At 37.4% G+C, this 27,584-nt stretch overlaps 2 protein-coding genes across 2 annotated transcripts in view; one reads left to right on the top strand and one right to left on the bottom strand.

Annotated features, from left to right (window-relative positions):
- Window positions 1-254: 254 nt before the first annotated feature.
- LOC145991073 (B-cell lymphoma 3 protein homolog) lies at window positions 255-18,521 on the bottom strand. The gene is made up of 8 exons (XM_083126794.1): window positions 18,459-18,521; window positions 14,640-14,831; window positions 12,883-13,007; window positions 11,318-11,393; window positions 8,597-8,824; window positions 5,581-5,708; window positions 4,092-4,312; window positions 255-639 (listed from the first exon to the last, which is right to left on the bottom strand). Coding segments are annotated over exons 1-8 (1,206 nt in total). The 5' UTR covers window positions 18,461-18,521; the 3' UTR covers window positions 255-405.
- The window catches only part of knk (cytochrome and DOMON domain-containing protein knickkopf), a 32,498-nt gene continuing 22,990 nt past the window's right edge, over window positions 18,077-27,584 (top strand). The window contains exons 1-5 of the mRNA XM_083126793.1: window positions 18,077-18,287; window positions 21,442-21,670; window positions 24,145-24,253; window positions 24,444-24,609; window positions 27,027-27,099. Coding sequence (XP_082982919.1) covers window positions 18,239-18,287; window positions 21,442-21,670; window positions 24,145-24,253; window positions 24,444-24,609; window positions 27,027-27,099 — 626 coding nt within the window. The 5' untranslated portion in view covers window positions 18,077-18,238. The remainder of the gene's footprint in view (window positions 18,288-21,441; window positions 21,671-24,144; window positions 24,254-24,443; window positions 24,610-27,026; window positions 27,100-27,584) is intronic.

Here is a 27,584-nt window from a genome sequence, read left to right as displayed (position 1 = left end):
ATGGGTGTTCTTTGTGAGTGTCCCTTCATCAATTTCATCATCACCACTCATCCTCATCTTTGTGATTAGCCAAAAGTGGCAGAAAAACAAAAAAATTAAACTAAATCAATTAAAAAACATCTTGCCTGTCGCATGTCACCTGTCACTTCATTCTCTACGCTCTCTTGCCGGCCCCCGTGGCAATGTGGTTAGCAGATCGCGCTACTGGGTTCGAATCCTGGCCTGGGCATGGATGTTTGTGAGTGTCCTTCATCAATTACATCATATCATCAGTCATCCCCATCTTCGCAAATTAGTGAAAAGTGGCACAACAAGCGAAGTAAAATAAAGCAAATCAATCAAACAATCTACGCTCTCTTACACTTTTACATCAGACGAGCAACAAATTGACAATAAAGTTTCCAATTACATCAACAGCATATACTGAGTAACTTCTTGCACACCATCTAGTCTCTGGTCAAGACGTACTTCGTTCTCTGTTGAGATATCTGATTCCTTTCTTTCCATTCCAACAGAAACTTTCTTGAGCTCATTCCATTCACGAATTCTTTTCTGTGCTGCTTCAAGTAGTATTTTATATCTTGAAGGTGGTTCATGCAAACCTGATAATTTTTTTTCTTCTAGCATCTGCAAAATTGACTGCAAGAGAAATTTTATCCACCATTCAAACAAGTGAAAATGCTTTAAATCTAATTTGTCAATAAACTTTGCAGATACACATATGATAATCTACTTGACTAACTCCTAACTATAAAATTTGTTAAAATGAGGGGGCTAAAAGGAGTTCAGAGAAATAGAAAATTACAATTAATATTCTTACTGCTAAAATCTCTCATCTTGACTATAACAAAAAAAAAAAAAGATTCAACATATGAAGAATTTGTGTTATTTGTGAAGCTTATTTGAGTTACATTTGCAAATCATGATCATAGAAAAATGCAGTGTTTGGCAGTAACTAGTTACAAGTATCAGTTACTAATTTTGTACTTTTGAAAGTGAGTACATGTAACTCTAACAGCTACTTTTTTGCAATAGAAGTAACATTATCAACAGTTATTTTACAACACTTAAATTGCTAACTTGAAAATCTGTAATGTGGGGGAAAAGCTACATTTGGTAAATCTGTTTCCAACTCTTTCTTTGGATGCTAAAGTGAAAGGATTTTTCTAGAATTGCCTAAGGAAGCTAGGCTTCATTGTATGCGAAAACTTTAGTGTTTTGCTGCATTAATTTGGAGTGCAGTACTCGAGCTAGAAATAAGTTAATGTCTGATTGCCAAATAACTCGTGGCTAAAATTTACAACACAAGCAATAAAGAGCTACTTTTGTATATCATCGTGTATTGTATGTATGAACCACTTTTGTATCTTACTAATACATCTCTACAGACAGTCTGCTCACAATAAATTCTGCATAGAAATTGTATAAGTAAAGGTACCCATGTACCCTGGTTTTGTGTATCAAATATCTAAATACACAGTTTTGTTTTCTAACACAAAATCCATTGCATTCATCTGGTTATTAAGTGAGAATATATAACCAATTCAGGTTCTTCATAGGACATTTGTCCTATGTCAAATTAGTAAAATATCATTTTCAGTAAATTTTATATTGGTCCATCCCTAATAAATATTTTTGTATTTATTTATTTATTGAGATAATTCCAGATACAGCACAAATGGCAATTTAAGCTGAAATTGTCAACAATGAGAAAACAAATTAACAATAACAAACACAAAAATATTAACAAAAGTAAGTCATTATACATTATATTATTTACACACATTTTTTCCTGATGAAAGACCGAAAAGCGTGCTCTGTATTGAATATGTCAACACTTGATGGGAGGTCATTATATTGTGTGGGAAGTCTGTAGGAGAGATCTTTTTTGAATTTCAAGTCTAGGTTTTTCTGTGTAAAATAAGTTTGTGTTACGTGTTGTGCGCATAGGCACTCAAAAGTGGAATTCCTGAAGGAGTGTCTTGTACCTAATTTTGCCATTGACAATTTTGTACAGATAATTGAAGTCATTCTGCAAACGGCGCTGATGGGGAGTCTGCAGGTGTAGATAGGACAGGAGATGCGGTGTTGAAAAATTGCGTAATGGGGGAACCCTGTAGTGAACTATAGCTAGGAAAAAGTGGAAGACTGATTCAATTCTAAATAGCTGCGTGGGAGATGCCATGGACCAGATGGGAGATCAGTATTCTATTATTGGGGAAACGAATGACTTGAAGTATAAAGTGAGGGCTGAGATGTCACTAATTTCCGTGAAACGATACAGTAAACCCAAGAGACACACAGCCCTTTTTGTGGTGCCTGTAACATGTTCCTCAAATGTGAGCTTTTCATCGAAAACAATACCCAGGTCTTTGTGAGAGGATACTGTTTCGATGTTATTACCAGAGATGGAGTAAGATGAATTTAACAGGTTCTTTTTGAGCAAGATGGCGAGAGTACTACATTTTTCAGGATGTAATGTGAGGTCCCATGTCAGACACCAGGAAGTAAAAGCTGTTATCATTGGAGGTGGAGATTTCTCTGAAAATGTTACAGTCATCTGCGAAAAGAAGGTAATTACTAGAGGGAGTTGTGAGATGGTCAGCAAGGTCGTCGACCAATAATATGAATAAGAGAGGTCCCAGAACACTACCCTGTGGAACTCCAAAGAGGACAGGAAGAAAGTTAGATACAGTTCCTGGAAGAACGACATGTTGTTGGCGATCACTAAGGTAATCTGTGAGCAGGATTAGAAATTTGCCATGTATGTTAAATCTAATGGTTAATTTGTGAATCAGAAGATGGTGACTGACAGTATCGAAAGCTTTGACCAGATCAAAGTATATTACATCTAATTGTGAATTATTTGAAATACGTTTCTTAGCATGTTACAGAAAAACAGACAGGTTTGTGAGACAGGAGCTACGAGAAAGAAAACCATGTTGGTTTGAGCTCAAGTACGGAGAAACAAATTTGTATAGCCTGTCTTTGATTATTTTTTCACAGATGATGGACAGAGGCGAAAGTAAGGGGATTGGTCTGTATGAAGAAACAATATTTTTGTTGCCACTTTTGTGAATGGGTGTGATGTTAGTTTGTTTCCAAGCGTGAGGAAATACAACTTACGAGAAACATCTGTTCAGGAGAATGCAAAGGGGATAACACAGGGATTCTAATGTTTTCCTGAGGAACACGGTGTTGATATCACCATGTCCTAGAGCACGGCGAGCTGGGAGAGATGGCAATAGAGAATTAACCTCATCGGGTGTAGTAGCAAGAGTCGTTAGAGAAGAGGAACAGACTGGCCTCACGTTTGGCAACACTGCAAGGGAGAACAGGTGGAGGAAGTTACCATGGAAATAAGCATTGAAGATTTCTGCTCTTCGGTCACCTATTGCACTTTCACTATTATATGTAATCTCAACAGGAAGTCTGCTGTTGTTTCTCCTCGAGTCTATTAGATTGAAAAAGTTTTTGGGGTTTTCCGGGATTGTTGTAATGATATTGTTTATGTATTCGTTATACTTGTTTCGGAGAAGATACTTCGAGTGCATGCAATCTGCAGAGTGGCTACAAAGTGTACATACCCCCCCCCCCACTTCCCTTCTTTTCAACTCTACGATGGTTATGGTTGAATGCTTGATATGGACACATACTTAGTATGTGTCCACAACTTAAGTATGGAGACTGTAGCACAGCTGAATTCTGCACCATGTTCTGGCAGATGTTTTGTGGAGGTTAATATGGGGTCACGTGTGTGAAGGCATCTTTCGCAGCTGCTTGTAACTCTTGTCTTGTGCAATACCGGATATTTTGACTCTGTCAATGATGAACCGCCAGAGGTGAGGTGGAACTTCTTGGAGGTCGGAATAAGTGAACTGGAAAATCTTCAGAACCTCTTCCAATCCACCACATGCTATGCTATGCTACGAAAATGACCATCTCCATGCCGATGTTCTGGGCTCTTAAACCTTCAGGTTTGTATCCATGTCAAGGAATCAACCATAACCATCATAGTGTCGAAAATAAGGGTGGGTATGCCCACTTCGTGACCACTCTTTAGAAGTAGACTTCAATATGGCTCTGATTACCTTAAAACCTCGATCTCGTGCAATGTCTTCAGCTGTTTTACTTATTTCATTTGCTATTCTTGTATCTGCACCAGCATCCAGCAGTAATCGTACAATATCCTCTTGGTTTGAATCCACAGCTTGCATTAAACAAGTTATTCCTCTTCTGTTTCTTCTGTTCATCAAAGAAGCATCTTTAGTGAGCAGTTCTCTTACGACTTCAAGTGGGGAGTTCCACACCACTGAGGAAAAACAGTACATTTAACATGCCTGCAACAATTTTCTGGAAGGCAAACAAGACAAAGTAAAATCTGTAATTTCTCTGAATGTTAAACTCTTTATCCAACAACAGAAACTTACATAAAGTTTTCGAACACACAGGAGAGTGTAAAAAGTAAAGTGCTCTCATGTGCTTTGAGCCACTCCATGAAGGCGTACAGGCGGCGTGGAGTTAGGGCCCCACACTTTCTTGATCACGGCCAAAGGTGGGGGTGATGTGATCAGCACCATGCCCCTGGTCGCCTTTACCCCCCAGAGTTTCCTCCAGGTACCCACTTTATACGATGCTGGGTGGGTGCCGGAGCCACTTGAACAGGTGGAAAAAATCCTGGTTATACCCTGCTAGGGATCGAACCTGGGTCTCTCACATGCCCTAACGACTCCAAAACTTAATCTAATTTACATCTCTACGCTGGGAGAAACAAGGCAATATTGACATCTACAGTGTTGCAAAGGCAACAGTTCCAGCTGGCAAAGACAATTTCACACAGTTAAAACAGCAACAGCGAAAAATCAAGTGAAGCCATGGCTGGCTCGGTAGCTCAGTTGGTAGAGCAATGGCAAGGAAAGCCAGAGACCCAGGTTTGAGTCCTGTTCAAGCCTGCATTTTTCTACATAAAAACTTAATCAGTAGAACACTATGTTAAGGAATAAATTTCAGTAACTGGTACAAACCAAGGATTGGTCATTTAAAATTAATTCTCCTAAGAGGAATGAAAGGAAACATCCATGAAAAGCTATATCCTGAGGCAATTGTATGTTTTATCTCTAAAATATGATGTGATGTCTATTTGAGGACTAACATCTGCCAGGAATCTTTTCATTGTTATATCTTCTGATTTTTCTCTTGAAGTAGTTTCTACAATGCCACATCTTAACCAGAAATCAAATGCAGGGGCCACGAATACAGGACTGAGGACTGTTGTTGGGACAACGGTACACCTTAATGAAAAACAGGAGAGTCCCATACTGTACACGATATCGGGGAACCCTATATGTTCCCCGTCTTCTTGCCCCTCCAAAATTTTTAAACTATGAATATGCCTAAGTATTTTCTTCCAGCTGTAACAATGATTCTATTTCCCAGTGTGAGTAACAACAGAACAATATTTCCTGAAACATGGACTGTCAAAACTGATCATGGATGCTTCTTTTTAAATCATTGTTTCATCCACAGTTATTTAACATATCTGAGATGTCAGATAGATGTATGATAATATAATTTAGTTACCTGCTTTCATTAGAATGGTGTCCTTGAAATCATCAACCACAGTTATATCTGCTCCATCTTTAAGGGCAAACTGCATAATGTGAAGGTGTGAGCCAAGAACTGCATAGAACAATGCAGAAGCACCAAATCTGTTTGAAGAGAGATATCGTAAGTGTTGTTAGTTCAATTAGAACACGGGCCTCCCCCAAGGTGCAGTGGTAGCGTCATTGCCTTGTAATCAAGGGGTCCCGGGTTCGATACCTGGTGGAGGCACAAGTGGTTTGGATTCCACTTTAAACTGTAGGTCCAGTCCCGATTAACCTTACTGTGCATAAAGTGGACTTAAAACACCAACTCAAACCAAACCAATCAATTAGAACACTTTTGTGACAGGAGTCTTTGCACATTTGCTTTTAGCTAATTTCAGGCACTAAACATTTATAAATACTAACTCTGTATTGGTTGACTGGTTGATTTGGTGTCTTAAGTCCACTTATGTACAGTAAGGCTAATCGGGACTGGACATACAGTTTAAAGTAGGGGTATGAACCACTATGTGCGGCCCCTAACTCTGTAATACCTCTTTCCAGAACAACCTAGCATATTACCATTTCATTTCAATATCGTCTGAATGAACACTGCTACTAAAAAAAAAAAAAAAACTACACAAAAGAGTATAAATTTCTCCTCATGTTGCAAATGGAAGCGGTTTTCCAAGTTGATTATTAAGCTAGACATGATGCTTGAAAAATATGAATAAGTATTTTCAGAATCCCATGTATTCCTTATGGAGAAAAATGTGCAATAACTTCAACTTGAACTTATGGGTAATCAAATGTGAGTTTTAGACTTTTCTGACTACAAATAAACTCTTCAATGTATCCTCCTTCCATTCATTTGTTTTTCTATGCTATTGGAAGTGTTCTCCCTTTCCTACAACCATCCAGCGCATAGACCTCTCTTTCTCCAGCTTGCCACAGAAAACGGTCGGTGGGGGAGAGAGGCAGTTTAGGGGCTGGACAATGAAACTGTTCCTCCTGGCCTTAAGACACCTGGCCTTAATGCAAAACCAGACAAGATCATGGCAAGCTATTGGTGACAGTGTGCCTCATGGAGACTAGCAGAAGATGGTTCTGCCATGTATTGAATGTCTGCTGTAGTAAACACCAAAACAAAAGATGGAGAAATGGAGATGTTACTGTTGATTATTTTACTTCACTTTCTGTCACTTTTGGCTAATGGTGAAGATGAGTGACGATATGATGAAAAAAGATGAGGAGACTCTACATAAACACCCATGCCCAGCCTGGGATTCGAACACGTAACCTCTGGCATCGTAGCATGCTGTGCTAACCAGTCCTCCACAGAGATCAGGTCACCGCTACTTTTTATTACGAGAGCAAAAATTGCATGACAAAAAATCAATGATGTTAAGAAACACTAATTTTCAAAGCAATTACGGGGAATTAGTTAAATAATGGTAAAGATTTGCATTCTCAGAATACTACTAACTACTCATTCGAAAGGAGCAAAATCATTCATTTGCTTGTTACAGCTTCAAAAACCACTCAAAACAAGAAAGTGCACACAGATGCACAAGGAAAGGCTATTCACAAACTTTTGCCTGGACATTCACGGTTACCTTCCCATGCTCGAGTATAAACACTCGAATACATAGAATATGAAATATAATTTCAATGGAACAATAACTGTGTGTAAAAAAATTGTCCTGGTAGCTTCAGCCCATAATCATCTATTCATTTTCATATATTGCTATTTATTGGTAAGATAGACTAAATTACATTTTAACATGGAGATGATGACTATGATCACTTTACTTTCAATTTCACTGCATCTTTCACTTCACGATCCATGTTGAAGGCCCACCACTACAGAAAAATTATGGTTCCACGTGACCTACTGGGTTTCGAGCGTATACCGATCATTTGAATGTTCGGGCATTATTCACTTGAGCGAAGAAACTGTCCATTCCATAAGCCTTGAGCAAAAAGGCCTCTATGCAGCATATCCATTCTTTTCTCTTCAAATATTAATGACTTTCCTTTCTGACAAAAACACTCTTATTTGAGGGGTGGTTATCTCAAAAGCAAAATCCTGAACTATGAAGTTGAGATCACCACAGTGTGTCTATTTCCATCATCGCTTATCTTTGTAATCAACCACAAGTGGCGGAATAGAGAAGTAAAATAAATCAAATCAAACCTATCATCAGGTTCAATACTTGGTGGAGGCTCATAGTATAGTTTGGATCCCACTTTAAACTGTAGGTCGAGTCCCAATCAGCCTATTTGTGCATAAAGTGGACTTAAAACAACAATGAATTCAATCAATCATCACTTTTATCTGCTGTCGGGACCAATTATACTCCAAATTATGGCTGGGTCAGTGCCAAAAATCTTGTTACAAAACAAAGAAAACTTTCTTACAGTTATGAAATGTTTTACAAATAAAAATCCACATTTTGCAGAGCCCTATATTTGTACATATTCTTACATATTTGAAGGCAAGGAAAGAGTATTAACGTGTGAATCTAGCCTTTTCACCTAATTGTAACTATCAACAAAAGTTTGTCTGTCTATGGCCATGATGTGATGATCATGACGTTTTTAACAAGATATAAAGCTGGCTTTATATGTGGATGCCTAATTATATCCTTTGTGGATGCCTACATATCTACATTATAAAAAACTATATTTAAATGTCAAGGATGTAATAGAGCAACATGTAATTGTAATTGTGATTTATTCTCCTTCTGTGGACTACATTGTTGATATTTCTATCTACAGTGACATGAACTTTTAGAGTCAAAAAGTCTTTGCTCAACTTCTTTCTTTATATAACCAAGCATATACTACTTTCTGGACATGCCTCATACATTCAATTCCCATGGTCCCAGTACAACAACATGTAAATTTCCTCCATTTTAAGTTTTCTTGTCCTGGTTCGCTACAAATATAAATTCGAGTGTTTCATTGTATATTTGTGTACAGTAATATTAGAGTGCAATGAAGCTTACCTATCTCTTTCTTCCCAAGTTGCTTCATGTTCACGTAAAAGCGAAACGATGTCTATAAACCCTGAGAAACAAGCCACCATCAGGGCAGTTCTCCATGATCCTTCACATTTGATATTCACATCAGCTCCAGCTTTTAACAAAATCGACACCATATCAGCATCCCCTGTAGATGAGGCTTGGATTAGAGGTGTTACTCCAAAACTGTTCATGATGTTGACAACCTTGGGTCTGTAAAAGAAGCACATGTAGTATTTATACTGAAGCAACATGAATGTTATTGTACATAAATATGGTGAGCCGAGCAACGAAAAAGCAACTACTGTATTGAGAAAGGTGTGTTTGTGGTATAAAATGGTAAACAAGATGTATTTTGTATAGGGCGTAGCCGATCCTGGTATAAACTGATACCAGTGCAGTGGCGAAGATATAGTACAAGCAATGCAAGCACTCATTGCACTATTAAAATAGTATTTAATGTACTTAATGCTGAGTGCATTATTTAGTTTCTATCAGACTCGATTTTGCGAAATTTTAAGGCCGCAAACCCTCTCAGCATCCCGTTGGCAAGCAGCAACCTCTCTGCTTGCAGCCACTGTGTGGGAAACCAACACTTCTGAAGTATCATATGGCGAAGGGTAGATGCTGGTGAAGGTACGGTCCACAAACCACTAAGAAAAGCTCTGCTTTTCGGAGCTCATCGGCTTCTCCAAAACAGCCGAGCCAAGCAGACAGCAGACACTACTAGTAGAAAGCATATAAGTGTTAACACGATCTCGAAGATGAATATTTGCTTTATTATAAACACAGAATTATTGAAATAAATTATTATAACTGTTCCAAATTCCACGTAGACGAACTTTAAAGCATTACTTTAAGTTTCACGATTTGTAAAACGTGTCAATAATGGTGTCCCCAGCAATGGAGAGAGCTGGAATCAGCAGAACAGCTGGCTGTTGTCCGCTTCATACCTCTCTCATCTCAAATTACAATGCCACGCCAGTGTTGACAACTACCAAATAATATACACAATATTTATCGTGAGTTTCATACAAACAATAAACTGATGTTTTTTCAATAAAGCGTATGTAAAAAAAAGCAATGAAACTCTCATCTGAGACCTGCTAGCAACACACTGTCATAAATGCTATCCAACTTGAAATATTATTTTTATTAATATAATACATTATAAAAAAGAAGAACCAGCGCATGTTCTTCCTATTGTAATGACCTATTATTCCAAAGCTTCAAGTCAGTTCTTTTACTCTCCCGTGAGCTCTTCGGAATATTTTCCATTTGTGTGGGAAGAGCGAGTGGTTGAAGTGAGTGTTCTCTTTTGTTTGGTGTGTTGTGAATTTACCAAAACAAACATAGATATTTCAAATTGTGTACGGGAAGCTGTAAGTAAGAGCAAGTATTTTATTATATCAATAATGTGACAAGAATTTTGAACTTACCAGAATGGCCGTTGAGAAAGGAGTTGGGGGATATATTATAATAATTATTATTTAAAATGTTCTTTCTTTCCTAGGAAAACTGGGGCAATGGGCTGTATAAATAATTTACCCCCCCCCCCCCTCTCCGTTTTCAGAGTACTGCATTGCTTGCCTTCCTCTTGAGACCACGATTTGGCACTGTACCAGTGGTACAGTGGTATTGTTATCGGGAAGTACCAGTTCGATATTACTTACTGATACCAGTTGATACTTTATCCAGCACTTTGGTCTTTGCAGGGTCCACAAAAATAAAATGTAATTATCCTGGAAATTATGCAAAATTCGAATTTCCAACCAATATTGTGTGAAAAACTCTTGTCTTGTGATTCCATAACAGATATTTTAACATTCTAATGTAATTCTTGAGAATTCTGAAACAAAACTCTGGTAAATTGATGCTCATAATTGGAGTGCAATATTCATCCACTAATATTAATCAATATTTCGAAAGACTTTTAATTGTTACTATTTTCAGGCATTGATATCAGTGAAAATCCCAAGGCTATTGGCTCAGCGTTATTATTATCCTTTCAAGCACTAAAAAGACAAACAAGAAAAATAGAGAACTAGATAATTCATTCTAATGAGTTCACGTTCCATTTTTCCACACACTATATGAGTGTCATTTATTTTGCCCCCTGTCTGGAAATAAAATGATACTGTGTTCCTCATCTGGGGAGGGGTCATAGGGAGGTCAATGAACCTCCTGGAAAATAACTGTCAACCAAAAGTTCTATTTCACACACATAATTTCATTTCAGTCATGGTAATTTGGATTTAATATTATATAATCGTAAGTACGACTGTCACTGATCATTACAGGAACGCACTGAAGCAGTATATTGGAGGAAAATGCCCTTATGTGGTATGCTTTCTTTCTATTTACTCACTGAAATAGCAACTGTTTACTGCTGTCAATAGTTTTCATGTTCATAGAATTTGTGTCTTTTCGGAAAGTTAGTTGTGGTATCCAATCATGCAACAAATAAAAATTCCAAGCTACAAGGATCATAATTTTTATCATCATCTATTCTTTACAAGATGACTAGTGTGGTGATATCAGCCAAGTGCAGAGAATTTACAATTACAGCCATGCAATTTCTCCTGAGTCTACATGTGTTTGCATGCAAAGTGCTTCTTCTTTTACTTAAATTTTATAGTGTGTTGTAATTTTTCACTACACTAGTGTGCAGATATAATTTATTAGTTTAAAATTTCATGTCATTACACATTTCTCAATATGTGCTGAACTTTCTGGTGTTTTCCTCTCTCAACTGCATAATGCAAGTCTTTTCCTGGTCTACCTGTAACAAACAGGAGAGAGAGAATGGTTTCATACAAAATGAAATCAAATAGTAGCCAAATATCTAAGAGTAAATCATGACTTCAGTTGACATTTTTTGACATCTTAGTAATCTGATGTTCAAAATACCTAAAACTATTTTTTTGAGATCAAAATTATGATAAAGTGAGCCTTTATAGTAGGGTTGGACCAATACCAATGCTGACCTATCAATATCGGAAAGTATCGGTTTGAATTTATTTGCCGATACTGGCCGATTCTCTTCCGGTATTTTTGTGTTTCATGGAGTCTTCAAAAATTCTATACTACGTTTTTGCAGGACTATGCAAAATATGAAAAAAAAACTTTCAATTTTGCACCAGTTTTAAGTGAAAAACTTGATTTTGTGATTACATCACACACATTTTTGTATTCCAACACTCTCTATTGGCCCGGAAATGAAATTATACTCACCTTGGTCTATGAGTTGACTGGTGATTACATGAGGTGTTGAAAGTGGCCGCCATTGGCATGCAGACACTTTTGAACATGATGTTTCATGTTATGAAAGGTACGCACCAGCTGTTCAGCAGTCACAAGGTCAATTATGCGGTGAATGTTTTCTTCTAGTGCCGCGATACTCCATGGTTTGTTCCGGTATACTTTACTTTTCAACATGTTCCACAGGGAAAAATCAGGGAGCGATAGAGCAGGCGGTGGACAAAGTCCTTTCAAGATAACACGATGAGGGAAAACTCACGCATCTCGCTTTCTGCAGCACCAGTACTGTCCAATATGAAAAACAGCCTTGTCGCTTATGGCATTGCCTTCTCACACTCTCCCGACTGTCTTCCCTGATTTTTTGTTCCATACTCACCTCCTTTCCAAAGTTATACGAAAATCTCCGTGTCAAACAGCAAGTGGGACACACTGTACTACTCGTATAATTCTTGAATATATAAAAGTGAAACTCTCGGTACATTGATGTGTATAATTGGAGTGCAATTGTTACACAATAATAATAATCAATAATTTAAATAATTTTTAATTATTACAATTTTCAGGCATCGGTATTAATTCAAACTGGTATCACCTCAGTTCTACTTTATAGTTTTTGTTTAAGTTAAAAATTACTAAAAATTACAAAAAGTATCCCACAATTACAAAACACATTAAATGGTGGTTTATTTAAACCTCTCTTTGACAATTTTAAAGCAACAACAACCAGAAAATGGAAGGTGCATGCTCTTGTTGATAGCCAACGTGTGCAGTAAGTCAGATGACCAATGTGAGAATGTTCATTTTCTCATTTCTTGTTGATCTGATAAAAGTCAGCTTTCTCTATAGTGGCTCAAACCATATTCTCTTAAAGTGAATCATTACGTGAAATATTAAAATGTTTCCAAAATGCACTCTGCCATAGGAAAGGCCCTGTAGTCACATGTTACCTCTGGTTCTCATGCTAGCTATAAGTGCTGGTGCAGCACTTTGTATTAAGGAATTTTACCCACCATAAGTAACTAAGGTTACAACATTGCTAAAGTCAGTTGTTTGATGGGAGTTTGATGCTTGAAGACGAAGTTGATATGAGCAACTTGGTCGAAGTCCAGTAATCTCCTTCATCCGTCTATATCCACTGCAAAAAAGATTAAAGCATTAACAGATATATGCATGTTCACTTTATACGTGAAACACATATAATCAAAATTTTCTGGGAAGGAACTTGTCCTGCAATATTTTTGCCACCTCTCATCAAGAAACCATGTAATAAGAAGGTTTTGGACAGCAGGTAAACGTGTCCCAGGATATTGTTACCACCTTTCGAGCTTTGGGCAGGATATTTTTGTCTTTTTGTCAGTAAAACACGAAGGCCCATACCCATAATTTCTTTTCCGGGGGGAGTCTGAAAATGTGGGGAAATAAACGAGATCTGTAGTGCTGTTGGAGTATTAGATGTGACCATCAATGTTATGGTGCAGTACTGCAGCTAGACATACAATTGTAGAGTTGCAATATTATGGTCCAAAGTAATGGAAAATTTAAATCAGGGATAGACACCTTGACCCAAGAAACAATCAGCAACACAATCGCCTACAGACGAATACAGTGTACAGCTTTGTGCTTGTTGTTTACATTCAATCCTCATTAGTATTCAAATAGGACTGTATTGCACAGGCCTGTAGCCAGAATTTTATTTTGGGAGGGGCTCTTCCCTTGTCAGTAGCCACCATTTAAAAACAAAAAAAGTTAGAGGTAGAAGACCTGAAAATGATTTTCTCAGTATATTACAACTTATTTTATGAGATGTTTAATCCTGCTAAGAAAGTAAAAATAAGTATCACTATACACTATTTAAATGAGATATTTATGTTATTTAAGGAGGGCTTCAGCTACCGAGCCCTCCCGTTTACTACATGCCTGGTATTCCACAACTTAACAATGTTTTAAAATATCCTTTAATTTTCTTGTATTAGCACAATTGAACAGTCATGATAATTCTATGTTTAGAAAACAATGCATTTATAAATTAAATGATACATATTAGCAATGATTCTTATAGTGAAGAACATGTCTCAATGAGAGTTAATAATCAGGACATTTTCGCAACAAGACGGAAGTTCAAAAAAGTCAGGACAGGAATTAAAAAGGATGGGCAGTCCCAACTAAATCAGAATGTCTTGTAACCTTATGCCATAAAACCATATAATAAAGCGCTCTTATGCAGGGGATAAACTTGTCACAGTAAATTTTATCCCCTTTCAACATGAAAGTACGTGCTGAAAACTTTTGTACAGAGTTTTAATTTGTCCGTGATATTTTAACCCTCGCTCATGTCAGGTGATCATAAAAATTAAAATTTTATTTGGGGTCTGTACTAGTATATCTTTACTGAGTGGTAAACCTGACATAGGATATTTTTACTCAGGAGTAAAAATGTTCAGGGGTAAGGCTGTCCAGTTGCATGATACCAAGCTACCTTGATACTTTTAAAAAATAATTTATTATCATTATTTTTTGTATAAGTGTATAGTGTCATGTGGCCAGAGAGCAATGGCTCATGCATATACCAAGTTTCGGCACCCCTTATTTAGAGTGTTCAATTCTTCTTGAAATTTTCGGTGTACATTTAATTGATTACAATTCTTCAAGCTGTTGAATACAGGATGCTGTTCATAGATGGCACTAGATAATATAATACTCTAAAAAATTACTGTTTCACGACAAACAAGCACATACTGTTATTTTGTAAAACGTTACAAGCACTAACCAGTATATAGTTCTCCATCCTTGTACATGAGATTTCATTTGTAAGGTATATGAAGTTTTCAGGTCATTCGTTTCTTCCTGGTGTGTAATTAGACTAACATTGGACCAACTTATCCTGGCTGTAGTGTACATAACATTTTCCACCTGAGGCTGTGGGCACTGAAATTTCAATTCATTAGCTTCTGTGGGCATCCTGAAAATGCAAAATACATAGAATTATAGCTAAACAATTATTATTGTTTTGTATTTGACAATACATTTGGTATCCTAACTAACAATGGTGATGGGACTCAGTCCACTAACTGAACATTACACAATGAAAAGTCGTTTAGCAGTCAATAACCTTCAAAGACCTGTTGTGGCACTGAATGTTGATTTAGTTTTATTTGAACATTGCTTTCTTATGCAGTTTTAATGGAAAGTTATGAATAAGCAATTATTTACCATTATTTCATGTCAATTTACATAGCACAGGGGGGTTAATGAAGTCGTTATTTGATATTTATACTAAGCATAGGCATGCACAGACCCTCTGATTAGGGGGGAAAAAGTCTTGATGAAAGTTCAGTTGGGAAAGAAAAAAAGCTCACTTAATTTTTGAAATGTGCCACGCTTCTTTTCCTCCAAACAATTGTGATCATGCATTTAAGACAAAACTGTTTAGCAGCAAGGGTCTAAAGCACTTAGTAGATATAACTTCTTTCTCTGGTAATTTCCAATGCATTACAGAAAACAAGAAAATTGCAAGCGAAGCGAGCAAGAATACTTTTAGATCCAAATTTTTGCAAACTGAAAACAATATTGGTTTGAATATGGCATAAAAAAATCATGGGGTGCCATGGCATTCTCTTTTACATTTTTCTTCATTTAGATTGTTCGGCACCCAGGGCCAACTCCCACCATCCCCTAGCTACGGCTCTGAACTTGACAAAACTCTAAGAAGAGGAGAGAATGCAAGCGAAGCGAGCAAGAAAGTTTTACAAAATGTATTTCTATTTCTATAAAATTTGATATCGAGGGGTGCAATTCCTCTTTGTGCCCCCTGCAGGTGCACTTGGCCGTCTGGAAGAAATAATGCAAGAAAGACGTGTAAACGAATTCCATCTTCAGTATCCTTTTGTCCTGCTACTCTTAGATTCTACTAGTCTTGCTTTCTTTTATCTCAATGTTTCCCCCCCCCTAGAATTGATTTATGTCCAAGGTTTGGGAGGGGCAATGTTCATTTCCCTCCCAACCCCCTGTGGTTACATGTCGTTACATGACAGCGATAAGACTACACTAAATTTCTAGGTGAAAGTATAATAATGTAGGGACATGAACGTCTGGAAGGGGGAGCAAGGATGGTCATACCTTCCACTTAGAAATCGAATGTCAACCTAAAAGTATATATTTCACACATAACTAATTTGATTTCAGACATAGTAATTTACATTAATGCGATAATTTGAAATTAAAGTGTTGTTTTTAAGGGGGCAATAGTATTATCGGGGTAATACGTATACCCCATTCAAAAATTTGTTGCTTGTCCCTCCGTTTAAAAAATCTGCGAACGTCCATGATTAGGGGGGGGGCAACTGCAACCCCTTGACACCCCGTGTGCATGCCTATGATACTAAGACTGTAGTGTAAACTTCGTTACATTAACCAAGTGTATTTGTGCAATTACACAGTTTTCTTCTTATAAGCAGATGTCCAAGCTGTAGGGTAGCACTACAAATCCAAGTGTTCTGGCTTCGAATCCAAAAGTCATGGAAGTTTTGGTTATGGGCTATCTGTGTGTTTGTATATATATATATATATATATATATATATATATATATATATATATATATATATATATATATATATATATATATATATATATATATATATATATATTCAATGACGGAGTTGCATATGAGTAGGTTAGGTTCCGAGCCTGTCTCAAAAAAGCATTTGTGCATCTCATCTCATTAGCCTACATATAATGTGAAAGTACTTTCAGTGTCAGTAAATAAGTGACAAGCGGTGAAATGTCGTGAAAATTGCCATAAAAATTAATTTGAGTCCTGTTGTGCAAAAAAAAAAAATGTGTTTCAGAATACATTCCAACCACCATCCAACAATTTATCCACACATCTCCATTTATAACTAAAGTCCAATTAATGATAATTTTGGCACTAAATTTACATTTCCAACCCTCATACCAACGTAGGAAAACCATCATAAATAATTAAAACCAGTGTTCGAAGTGGATATTGCTAGCTGGGGGGGGAAGGGGTGTCCTGCTTGGTGGGGCGGGGATCTTTGGAAATTATCCTGGGTTGGGGGGATGCTTTACGCAAATCTTCTCAACGGAGGCAACATCTACCTGCGTCCCTCCTCTTCGAGCAATAATTAAAAGCAATTCGACTACAAACGAAGATAGCGAAATTTCCCACTGAAAACAATATTATTGCAAAATACGATTGGATTATCTTGAAACTTTCTGGCGAACATCACTCTCACATATCCCGATAAAATTTCTTCATCGAAATGAATGCACTATATTGTTATAAACTCCAAGCATTAAGATTATTCTAGTAAATTGTATTCCTGCATATATTTACATAAATAACATAACAACTGTTTAAATAAGCTGTAATTTGCAACACCTTTTCTATAGTCCGCTAGCGATAGACGCGTCGTCAAGGTAACAATAAAAAAAAAACAATCGCTACCCGAAACTTTTCCGACAAGTTTCACTGTTTCAGTGATATTTACTAACGCTAAAAGCTGTTAGGTTCAAAATAAATGAATTAATGAATGAATTACTAACGCTAAATTCAGTAAAGCAAATATAATTCGAAATTTGGACGGCGTAAAAAAACAATCCGGAATTTTACAGTGAAATCCTTCCTCAACCAACGGGATCGTTTATTTTTTACGACCTCAAGTGTTCTATCTCATTACTTTAGTTTTAAAAGTAAGAACATTCTATTTCTTCTTTACTATTATTATACAACGAAGATAAAAAGGAGGGCGGCGCAGATTGGAAGTTATCTGGAACCCGCTGCGTTGTCCCCTTTCATGTTTAACGCGAAAATAGTACAATTAATCCATTAGTTTCTTTTCCTGTTCACAATTGGATTAAAAAAATGATTGTTGAACCCTCCAATTAAAAAATAATATGTGTGCCATAATGCAGACAATTGACCTTGTTTGGCAATTGGGTACATTCCCACGAGGATTACACCAAAGAGAATGGGATTGGATTACACCTTTCCGAATGTTAAGATTTCGAGTAAAATATTGCGCATCATACCAAAATATAACTTAATTGAATGAAGGAGTCGCTACCGACGTTCCCACGAAAGAAACAAAAAGTAAACAAGGAGCTTGTGGTATGGTCAAGCAAGAACGTATTTTGCTTTCTGCTTCTGCATTCCGATCCCGTTATGCCTGAGGGCTTCCAAGACTTCCAACCACCAAGGAAAGGAAGTTGAGTGACCTAGTTCCGCATACTCTACAGGTGACTGCAAGGAGAGACAACCAGTGTTGGCTCGCAGTGTCAAAATCATGCGGTTTATACCTGTAAGATGAGATAATCTATTTTCGGCTGTCTTCCTTCAAATTTTAGGCATGGATAAGCGTTGCTTGCTTTTTTCTTTCGCAGCAGTGTTTCTTGGAGGTAAGTGTCCATCTTTTCGTAGCGAACTCAAGCCGTAGTAGTTACAAATATAGTTTCAAGGAATTTTTAATATATTATTTGTACAGAAAATGAAGAGATATATTTAATAAGCTGCTGCATAACACAAGCTTAAATTACCATATAATAAACTTATGGTGGGATTTTACTCACATGTATCTTTTGACATTCACACCGTTATGCCATATTGCTTATTTTTTGACAGCTGGAACGAAAGTTCACCCATAGGTGATCCAATAGGAAGCAGAAATTTGTGTATTGCCCACAAGTTGCAACTGAACATTTGCGTGTACGAGAAATATATATATATTTTTTTTACTAAAATTAAATATATATGGTTCGTTTCTAACATACATTGATACACGTATTAGTTCTTGGTTGCTAAGCAACGGCGTCTAGAATGGCGGCAAATTAGTGAGGTACAACATGTTGCTTTTCATGTTATGCAGAGTGTTTGTGTCATTTGTAGGATGTTGTGGAGGAATTCCCTCTGGTTTAAAGCTTGATTCACATCTGCATTCAAGCAACGCTCAGTCGCTATCAGAAGGTACCGTATTTCACCTCATAATGGTCGCACCCTGCTTTTTCAAGGGGGGGGGGGATCGGCATGTAACCTTTCATCATGTAATCGTCGCATCGATGTGTCAGCAGTGTCAGGCAACAAAACCAATGATAGCGGTGCAGAATCTTCGGACACAAGAGATTAAATTTTGTAAATCCGTACTGTAGTAAACTCTTTCAAGAGTAATATTTCGACTTTAATGCACAAATCAATAACAAGTAGTGTATTTCTTTTCAGATCGGAAAAATGTCACAAAGAAATTATGTGCATCGATTTGGACTATATTCAATTTTAACATATATTCACGAGTATTCCGTGCATCCTAATCTCGCACTAAAAACAGTTTAGTAAAAAAAAAAAAAGGCGTATAGGGGGTGGGGGGTAACGCCCCACACTTTCTTCATCCGGTCGTGAGTGGGGGTGATGTGATCAGCATCACGCCCCTGACCGCCTTTACCCCCCAGGGTTTCCCCCAGGTACCCATGTTATTCGATGCTGAGGGGGTAGAAAAGTTCCCGGATTTGAACCGGCCGGGGATCAAACCCGGAACCTTTAGCATGGTAGTCAGACATGTTACCGACCGAGCCACCACGGCCACTAAAACAGTTTAGTAATAAATGAATTTTAAATACCTGTAGTAAAGAAAAAAATAAGCTTCACATCATTATGTATCACACCCTATTTTTTCGTTTAGAAAATTGGAAATGAATTTTAAATACCTGTGATAAAGAAAAAAATAAGCTTCACATCATTATGTATCACACCCTATTTTTTCGTTTAAAAAATTGGCATAGAATCTGCGACGATTATGCGTTGTCCACACTAGGTCTCAGGTTTCGCTCTGTTATGAGCATTGTCAGTCTGGTGCTGGATGCTTGGCAATGTCCCAAATTCGCCAACTTCAAATAATTTGTGGGGGGTTTATAAGGTTGGCATAAACAATATTTTATGTATGTAAATTCAATATAATCTCTGTCCCTCTACGTAAATGGGCAGGGGACAAAGTGCCTTGCCCCCCAAGTCGTCACCTATGCAGTATACACCGATTTTTCTGGTGCAAAGTGCCGGCCGATTGTTCTAAATACAATGTTTAAGAGAAGTAAATCTTGAGCTTTCCTGGCGACGAATGATGAAAGATTCTCTCGGGCTATCGACCAGGTGAGTTGCGGAAAATATTCCAAGCCTTCAAGTGCTAACTTCACTCTCATCTTCAGGGTAGAAGTGCAGTTCAGAACGTCAACCCCGTGTATATACATTCGTAGCTGGTGAAGATGGTGGACCAATCGGGTGCCGTGTGTGCTACGTCTGCGCTGCTGGTCGACTATCGCTAGCCAAGCTGGGTCATGCTATTCTATTATCCTGCCCGTCTGCCCAATATATGCTTTACCGCAGTTGCATATAATACGGTAAACTCCAGGTGTTTTAAGTCCTTGGGGTTGCATAGTAGGCTTCTGATCTTCGGCGGTGGTTTATGAATAGTTTTTATGTTGTGCTTCCTGAGCTGAATTCTCAGATGAAAGCAAAATATATCCAAGAAGAAGAAAGTGCATTTATTTATGATGAAAATATTTTGTTTTTGAATCATTAAATTTGGAATTATAGAACAGAAGTTACAGCAATTTTCATAAATGTCTGAAAACGATAAAATCACCAATAATGATCACCAGATCCAAAAAAACTGAAAGTCAGCAGCCGACTTCGAATTCCTAAAGAAGACCTAGTACAGAAGACGTCCGAGGTTTACCATATCATCTGGTCCTGTGGTAAAGCCTACATTGGACAAACAGGGAGGACAATCGAACAACGTTGCAAAGAACACGCCAGCTACATTAAGAATTTTTGTCCAGATAAATTAGGGTTAGCAGAACATTCCATCCAGGAGGACCATAGAATTGACTTTACTACCACCAAGATCATCAACAAATCATCCAATCACTGGGACCGTATCATCAAAGAAGCAATAGCCATACACGAAGAAAGGGAAAATCTCAACAGGGACACAGGACTAGAACTGGACCCAGCCTGGTTAGCGATAGTCGACTGGGAGCGTGGATGTCGTAGGGACACCACCTGAATGGCCCGCCACCTACACGGGACCCCTCTCACACCAAATACATATAATCTTACCCTGACATACCTCTGCACTTCAATCCCTGAAGATGAGAGTGACGTTAGCTCTCAAAAGCTTGGAAGCCTATCTGGAGATCACCTGGTTGATTGTCCGAGAAAACCTCTTCAATTGAAATGGTGGTTTTGAACACTTACAGGATAAAGAAATAAGTGGTTAAATTATGAACATTTTTCAAAATGTTGAAGTGACAAGGGTTGGTTGAAATATGGAATCATCCTCATAATAGTTTGACAAATTATATGTAATTATTCACTTTTGTTTGGACATAGTTCTTTTGTTTTGCATGTCTGTCACACTGTTGTCAAGTTTGGACAAGGGGTAACTTATTTCACTTAATTTTGATGTATGCATGTCATGAATATTGTTTTCCTTGTTATTCAATATGGGCTATTTACGTCTGTATTTTTAAGTTCAATTTGTGTTAATTTAATTTTCTTGTGTAGGGCTCTATGGTGTGTTGTGCGAAGAAAAGGAAGCTTATCTAGGTAAATATCTTGGAAAATTGAATTCGTACCATCACCAAGTGTCTGGTGATGTTTACGCTGTAGATGAATACACCGTCCTCCTAACAAGCTTCAACTACGATGGAAATGGTCATGATACATTCTTCTGGGCTGGAGCTGCTAATCGACCAGGACCTCAAGGATTTATTGTACCTGATGAAATTGGAAAGTAAGATTTTTGTTTATTTCTATAAGTGGCTAGCACATTATTATTCTTATTATTTTGTTGTTATCACCTGACTGGCATGCCTGGGACCCATGTTCAATCCTGGAATGGGTGTCACGCGAAAATGTGTCCAGCAATGTCCCTCTGCGGACATACTCTCTTTCATTAACCGTGCATGAATGTGATGGGAAAAAATTGCATTATTTTTTTAGCACTTTATCGTTGGCATTTCCAGCAGAGACCATGCAGTGTTGCTGCTGTAGACTGAGTAAATTTCGCATTGGGGGAAGCAGATGCCAGGCTGCGATTAAAATACACTTATTTAGAAAACACAACACTAACCAGCACCATGCTTACAAAACAAGCTTCTTCAACAAGACACATAAACCTGTGGGATTTAGAGTACCATGTGGCAACAGCATCTACATAAGTGCGCCTCTTCTGGCTTCCATTGGCTCCTCGCTGCCCAGCAGATGTAATTTTCCTCATTTCTCATTGGTACAGAAACTGTTGAGCGATCGCTAACATGGGAAATGTGACAGGTTGTAGCAAATGCAGTTTAAGATATATGACTGCAAGGTTCACAAAGGAACAAAGCACAGTGTAACAGAATTGGTAAGATATAACTCAATATGATACTAATGGGCTTTATATCAACTCACTTGTCTAAGACAGTGTTAATGGGCCTTTAAATGGCCCTGGTGATTATACCAGGTGCGGCTCATGCATTATTTTCCTGGGGGTTCACTGAAGTCATCATGTGACACATATCTACTTTCCGCAAATATACTTTTTTTGCCAAACAAAAGGATCGAGGAGATTTGTACAGGATTTTTTTCACCTGGGAGATTAAGGTTTCATACTAGGGGTGTGCGAATAAATTTAGGGCTAAAACTAACTACAATAAATTGTGCCTGTATGAAAGAAATTTGTGGTTGTATTGGACAATCATGAACGTCCCCATGATTTGTTCCAGGGATGGGCAAGCAAGGTCATTTTTCTATGGGGGACAAAAGACACACTTTCTCCTGTAATAGTGTTGTTGCTCAAAAAACACTCGTTCAACTGAAATTACCATGTCCCTGCAATGCCCTTATAATAATTACCATAAATTACCGTGACTGAAATGAAATTATACGTGTGTAATAAATAGCATTAGGTTTACATTATTTTTCCAGTGGGGGCAAACCCCCCTTTTCCCCTTCTGAACGTTCTTGCCTGCAATTAAAAAACAACTACTTAGAACTGGTCCTACAATTATTATTAAAGGGAAATGGCAAAGTTTGTTTACATTGTTTAATTACCTGCGCAGACAGCAACACCTACGCTGTAACAAATGACGTATCATGGTTCATCCCTCGCTTCACCCACAGCATCATTTAATACTTTCCAACAATTATCCAAGCACTTCAAAAACTAACAAACTTGAGACATTGACACCGACAAGGTTGGTCACATCTTCCTTTCTTGTCTAAAATCGCACCGTTCCTTTACCTTTTACATACCCGAAGTGTTTCCAACTTTAAGGAAAAAGTCTGAATGTATGCACGACCTATTTTGGTAATGTATCTCTTTTATTTTAGTTCATCATATCTAATTCCAGCTTTCATTCATTACTACTCATCCTTCTCTGCAACAATTTTGCATTTATTTCAAGAAGTTCGGCACAAAAATTATACAAATAGAAGATTGAATATGTAATTAATGCACTTCAAACTTGAACCCCACAGGGCAACACTGAAAAAGGGAGGAAGCGGCGAGGGAGTCTCACTTGCAGTGAGGACGGTGTCTTCTGCTTCGGCAAGCACGAACTGCACATGATAACGGAAGTTCAGCAGTATCCTCTTCCATGTATTTTGCCCATATAGCCACCCCGAGCTTCCGCCTGCCGCCAGAGCTTTCACTATGGCACGAGCTCTCATGTAGGGGCTCAACTGAGGAACTGCACCAGAGCGGCCAACTTGGAGTTTCTCTTCCTCAGCAAAAGAGTTTGCCGTGTTATGGACACAAATGTGCGATTTATTGTGTAGAAATTTTATCGAAAAATTGTGAAAAAGTAAAGACATTGTCTATTGTTCATTTTCAAGGTGAATACCGTACATTACTGGGGGTTCACTGATCCTGTGCGCTACAGGGCCAACCGTGCCTGGATTGTACCCATCTGAAGCATGGTACTGATTACATCACTTCTTCTATGGCAGTGATCAAGACTGTATGAAGCCATACCTCCATCTCCTATATGCCTTCATGGTAGGGTGTGACATGCAGAGGATAACATTGCCTTTTCTATTGTGTTTTATGTTTAGGATTTGCTTTTCTATTAGTATTTTTTTAATGTTGTTTTTCTGCCACTTTTGGTTAAATACGACAGTAAAGATGAATGGTAATTAGGTTAAATTGTACGATTTTGTTCTTTATTTCATGTGTATCAATCAACAAGTAATATGCACATTTAAGAAGGGTTGTTTTTATTGTAGGACAAATGTTTTACCAAGATACTTCAACAAGGACTTCACCCTAACCCTCCCAGATAAAAAGAAAATAACAGATATCAAATGGCTGGCGATTTATGACCTTACAAATCAGGTAAGATGTTTTCAACTACTTATTTCAAATATAGAGTGATAAGCATAGCGAAGAAGCCAAGACAGGGATTGGCAAAATTAATAATGATTCAGGTGCTAGCCCCTTTTTCTCAGGAGCCTGTAGTTTTCTTTATTTCTTTTCAAATGCAGGCTAAGAAAGCCATTGTAACTAATTTATGTTTCTTTCGTAGGAAACATTTGGAGATGTTTATATCCCCGAAGAATTTGAACCTCCAACTACTCAGAAGGTTTCTCAGCTGAGCCGTCGTTCTCATGGAGTCTCCTCTGAATCTATAGAAATTATTGATTCTAAGACAATCAGGATTCCACAGTTCTCATATGATGGGAAAGCAAAAGGTAATGCACTCTTGGTGTTGTGTTTGATTGTATATTCTGTCAAATAAATACCGGGAATTGTTCAATAAATCTCAAAATATTGGTTTAATCATCCAAATTTATTTTGCTGCTTTCAAAATAGGTCCCATTTGGTGGATACACTTATGCCAACGAATAATTCAGTCATCAAAACACTTCTTATAGGCACTTTCTGGTATGGCCTTCAGCTCTTTCTGCGAATTTTGTTTTATGGCTTCAATGGACTCAAAACATCTTCCACGAAGCAGTAATTTGAGTTTGGGGAACAAAACAAGGTCACACGGGGCCATATCTGACAAAAATGGTGCTTGATCGATGACATTCATTGAGGTTTTGGTAAAAAATTTGCTTACAAGGCTCAGTGTGTGGAACAGCACAATCAAGAACTGTTCTTCCACAAATCTGACCTTTTACGGTGAACATTCTCTCTGAAATACCTCATAATGTCTAGATAATAGTGTTTGTTGAAAATTTGCCTCTTTTCCAAGTGGAAGCTGTGCTACAGCGTGTCTCATGACCAAAACATCAACTAAAATGGTGTGACTAATATTACTTTAAAATCACAGATTAAAGTGATAATAGTGGCCAACAAGGGAAACTCAAGGTAGGCTTCACCCAAAGTGTTTTAAGTTTGCTTGAAGAAAAGTAAATTTACCACAATTAATTCCATTGTGAAAGATTTCAGTTACAAATAATATTGTGGTTTTGCATTGACCGTATGTACGATTAATGGCATATTTGCTAAAAAAGACCATGTTATTGAATATAAATATGTAAGTTATGCTAGCAAATGCATTTAAAATTCATGAAACAACTGGGAAGGAGCAAAAAAGAAACTTCGAAAGTGATTAAAAAATGGCAAAAAATACTGAAAAATGACATAAAACCCAGGACCAGAACCCCACACAGTAGTGTCTGAAGAGAAGTTGTCCGATTGGTGTGTGTGTGGGGGGAGGGGTATTCCTCATTCACGTTTTTTTATTTCGAAATCTCATCATTGAAAACAACAATAGCAAGCAATGAACAAAAACTATTTCAGGTTTATTTATAAAAAGTAACAGTCTATTACATGCAATATTTACATTAGACCTACATGTGAGTACAAAATAATCAATAATTAACTTCTTACCTCAAATCAATTACTTGAATATAAACTCCAGCGCTCTCTCCTTGTGTGTGAATTTCTCGGTCAGGTTTTCATAAAATGTTTCTTCAGATGATGGTTTCTTTGTATACACTAAACGCTACATCCAAATTTATTTCAAGTCTATCCTCATAAGGAATGCAAGAGAATGGTGTCTATTCCACAAGTTCGTGGATTATATCACTGCAAAGATTTTAAAAATTCCTCCCCATCCAGTTTTTTAGTACTCAAGATGACATTCCAACTTATCTTCTTATACAAGGATGTTTAAATTTTACTGGCTGTGAAGGACAGGCTCGAACCCACCGAGCGAGGGGTCTCCCACGGACAATTACCAAAGGAACACCAACCACGAAGGGAAAGTCTGCTTTTTGACTTGTCTGGCAACAGAAGCGGAATTGCAAGAGGTGGCAGGAACAGTTTGCCAAGTTCATTATAAAATCAGTAAAACTAGTACAGCAAGTACTACACATAATTTAGTTACAAAGGAAAATGTTTCCTTATACAAACATTTTTGTACACATTTCATTCAGTAGAGTTGGCATTTTAGCAGATTTCACATTCCAATTGTTGGAATCACTGAGGGGATCTCCGCTATGAACTACAGATTTCTCCTTCCAGTGCTTGGGCTAGAAGCCATCATTAAAAATGTCACGCATTCCGTTAGGCCTAGCAGATGCTGGTTGGGGCAGAATCTTCAGGAAGATGCCTGGTGATAGTTTAAAGTGCAGGTGCCCATAAATTATCATTTTCCCCCATGATTGTTATTTGAGAGTGAAGCATTAGTCACATTTCCTAGTCTGGGCCTCTGATATAACCTAGCTAGCTAGCCTAGAATATACGTGCCTGGTATATGCATATGTTGCTTATTGTATTTGACACTTTTACATTTTAAAAAAAATTGTAAGTCTTGTTACAAAATGCTACACTCCTAAGGATAGCCTTTATGTGGAGTAGTGACATAATCTTTCCACACCATACTAAATATTTGGTTCCTTTCCAGCAGAAAGAAATAAATGACTGTGGTAACCATGAATATCTTGCATGTGATTGCATGCACACAGGATAGAAAATACTGTATTTCAAGATTTTTGTAGCATCATAATGAGGCGTCAATATGCAAAGCGTCACTAAGGAAAGTTGCTGCTTTGATATCCCCTACACGTTATAAAGGTTTGTCAGTGTTTCATAACGATACCCTGTCTTTATATATAAGATAAATATATTTTTATGTGAATGACCTTTTCTTTTTCAGATACATATTTCTGGGTTGGCCAAGGAGCACAGCCAGCTTCAAAAGGAATCAAGGTTCCAGATGAATATGGATAGTAAGTAAAGATGTTTCAAAATACAGTGTAATCTTGATTTTTACGCTCTTGAAAAAAAAAAGGTGTAAAAAAATGAGAATGCAAATATAAAATCCGGTAAAATTTTACAGCATTTTTCTCTGTTGGGACAATGAAGATTGAATGTATAATGCAGAATGTAAAATTGGGGTACAACCATATCATGTAGTTGTGTTTGTTCATTTACTTTGTAATGATCAGAATATTTTTTAAATCTATAATACAACTGTAAGTGTTGACTATGAAGCATCTAATGATTATTGGATTAGATTAAGGGGAAGGGTGAAGAATGCAATTAGTCCCCCCATGCTAATTAAAAGTAAGCATTGCTCATATTTCAAACATCGATAACTAGCAATGTACCATCAATTAACATGGAATAAATGGCTGTACTGTATTTGACAGCTACACATCTATTCTTTGAACACACTGCATCATGGGAAATCAAGAAGGTCAGAAACTGTGAT

The sequence above is a fragment of the Lepisma saccharinum genome, chromosome 8, assembly GCF_977018435.1.
Source record: "Lepisma saccharinum chromosome 8, izLepSacc3.1, whole genome shotgun sequence".
Lineage (NCBI taxonomy): Eukaryota > Metazoa > Arthropoda > Insecta > Zygentoma > Lepismatidae > Lepisma > Lepisma saccharinum.
This window is presented reverse-complemented; position numbering and strand designations above follow the sequence as displayed.

What these genes read in the sequence shown, in the direction of transcription:
- LOC145991073 (XM_083126794.1), bottom strand. An exon ending in GGATGGAGAACTATATACTG is followed by an intron (nt 13,008 to 14,639) that starts GTTAGTGCTTGT and finishes TCTTTTTTGCAG; the next exon opens with TGGATATAGACGGATGAAGG. An exon ending in CACCATTCTAATGAAAGCAG is followed by an intron (nt 4,313 to 5,580) that starts GTAACTAAATTA and finishes GTTTTTCCTCAG; the next exon opens with TGGTGTGGAACTCCCCACTT.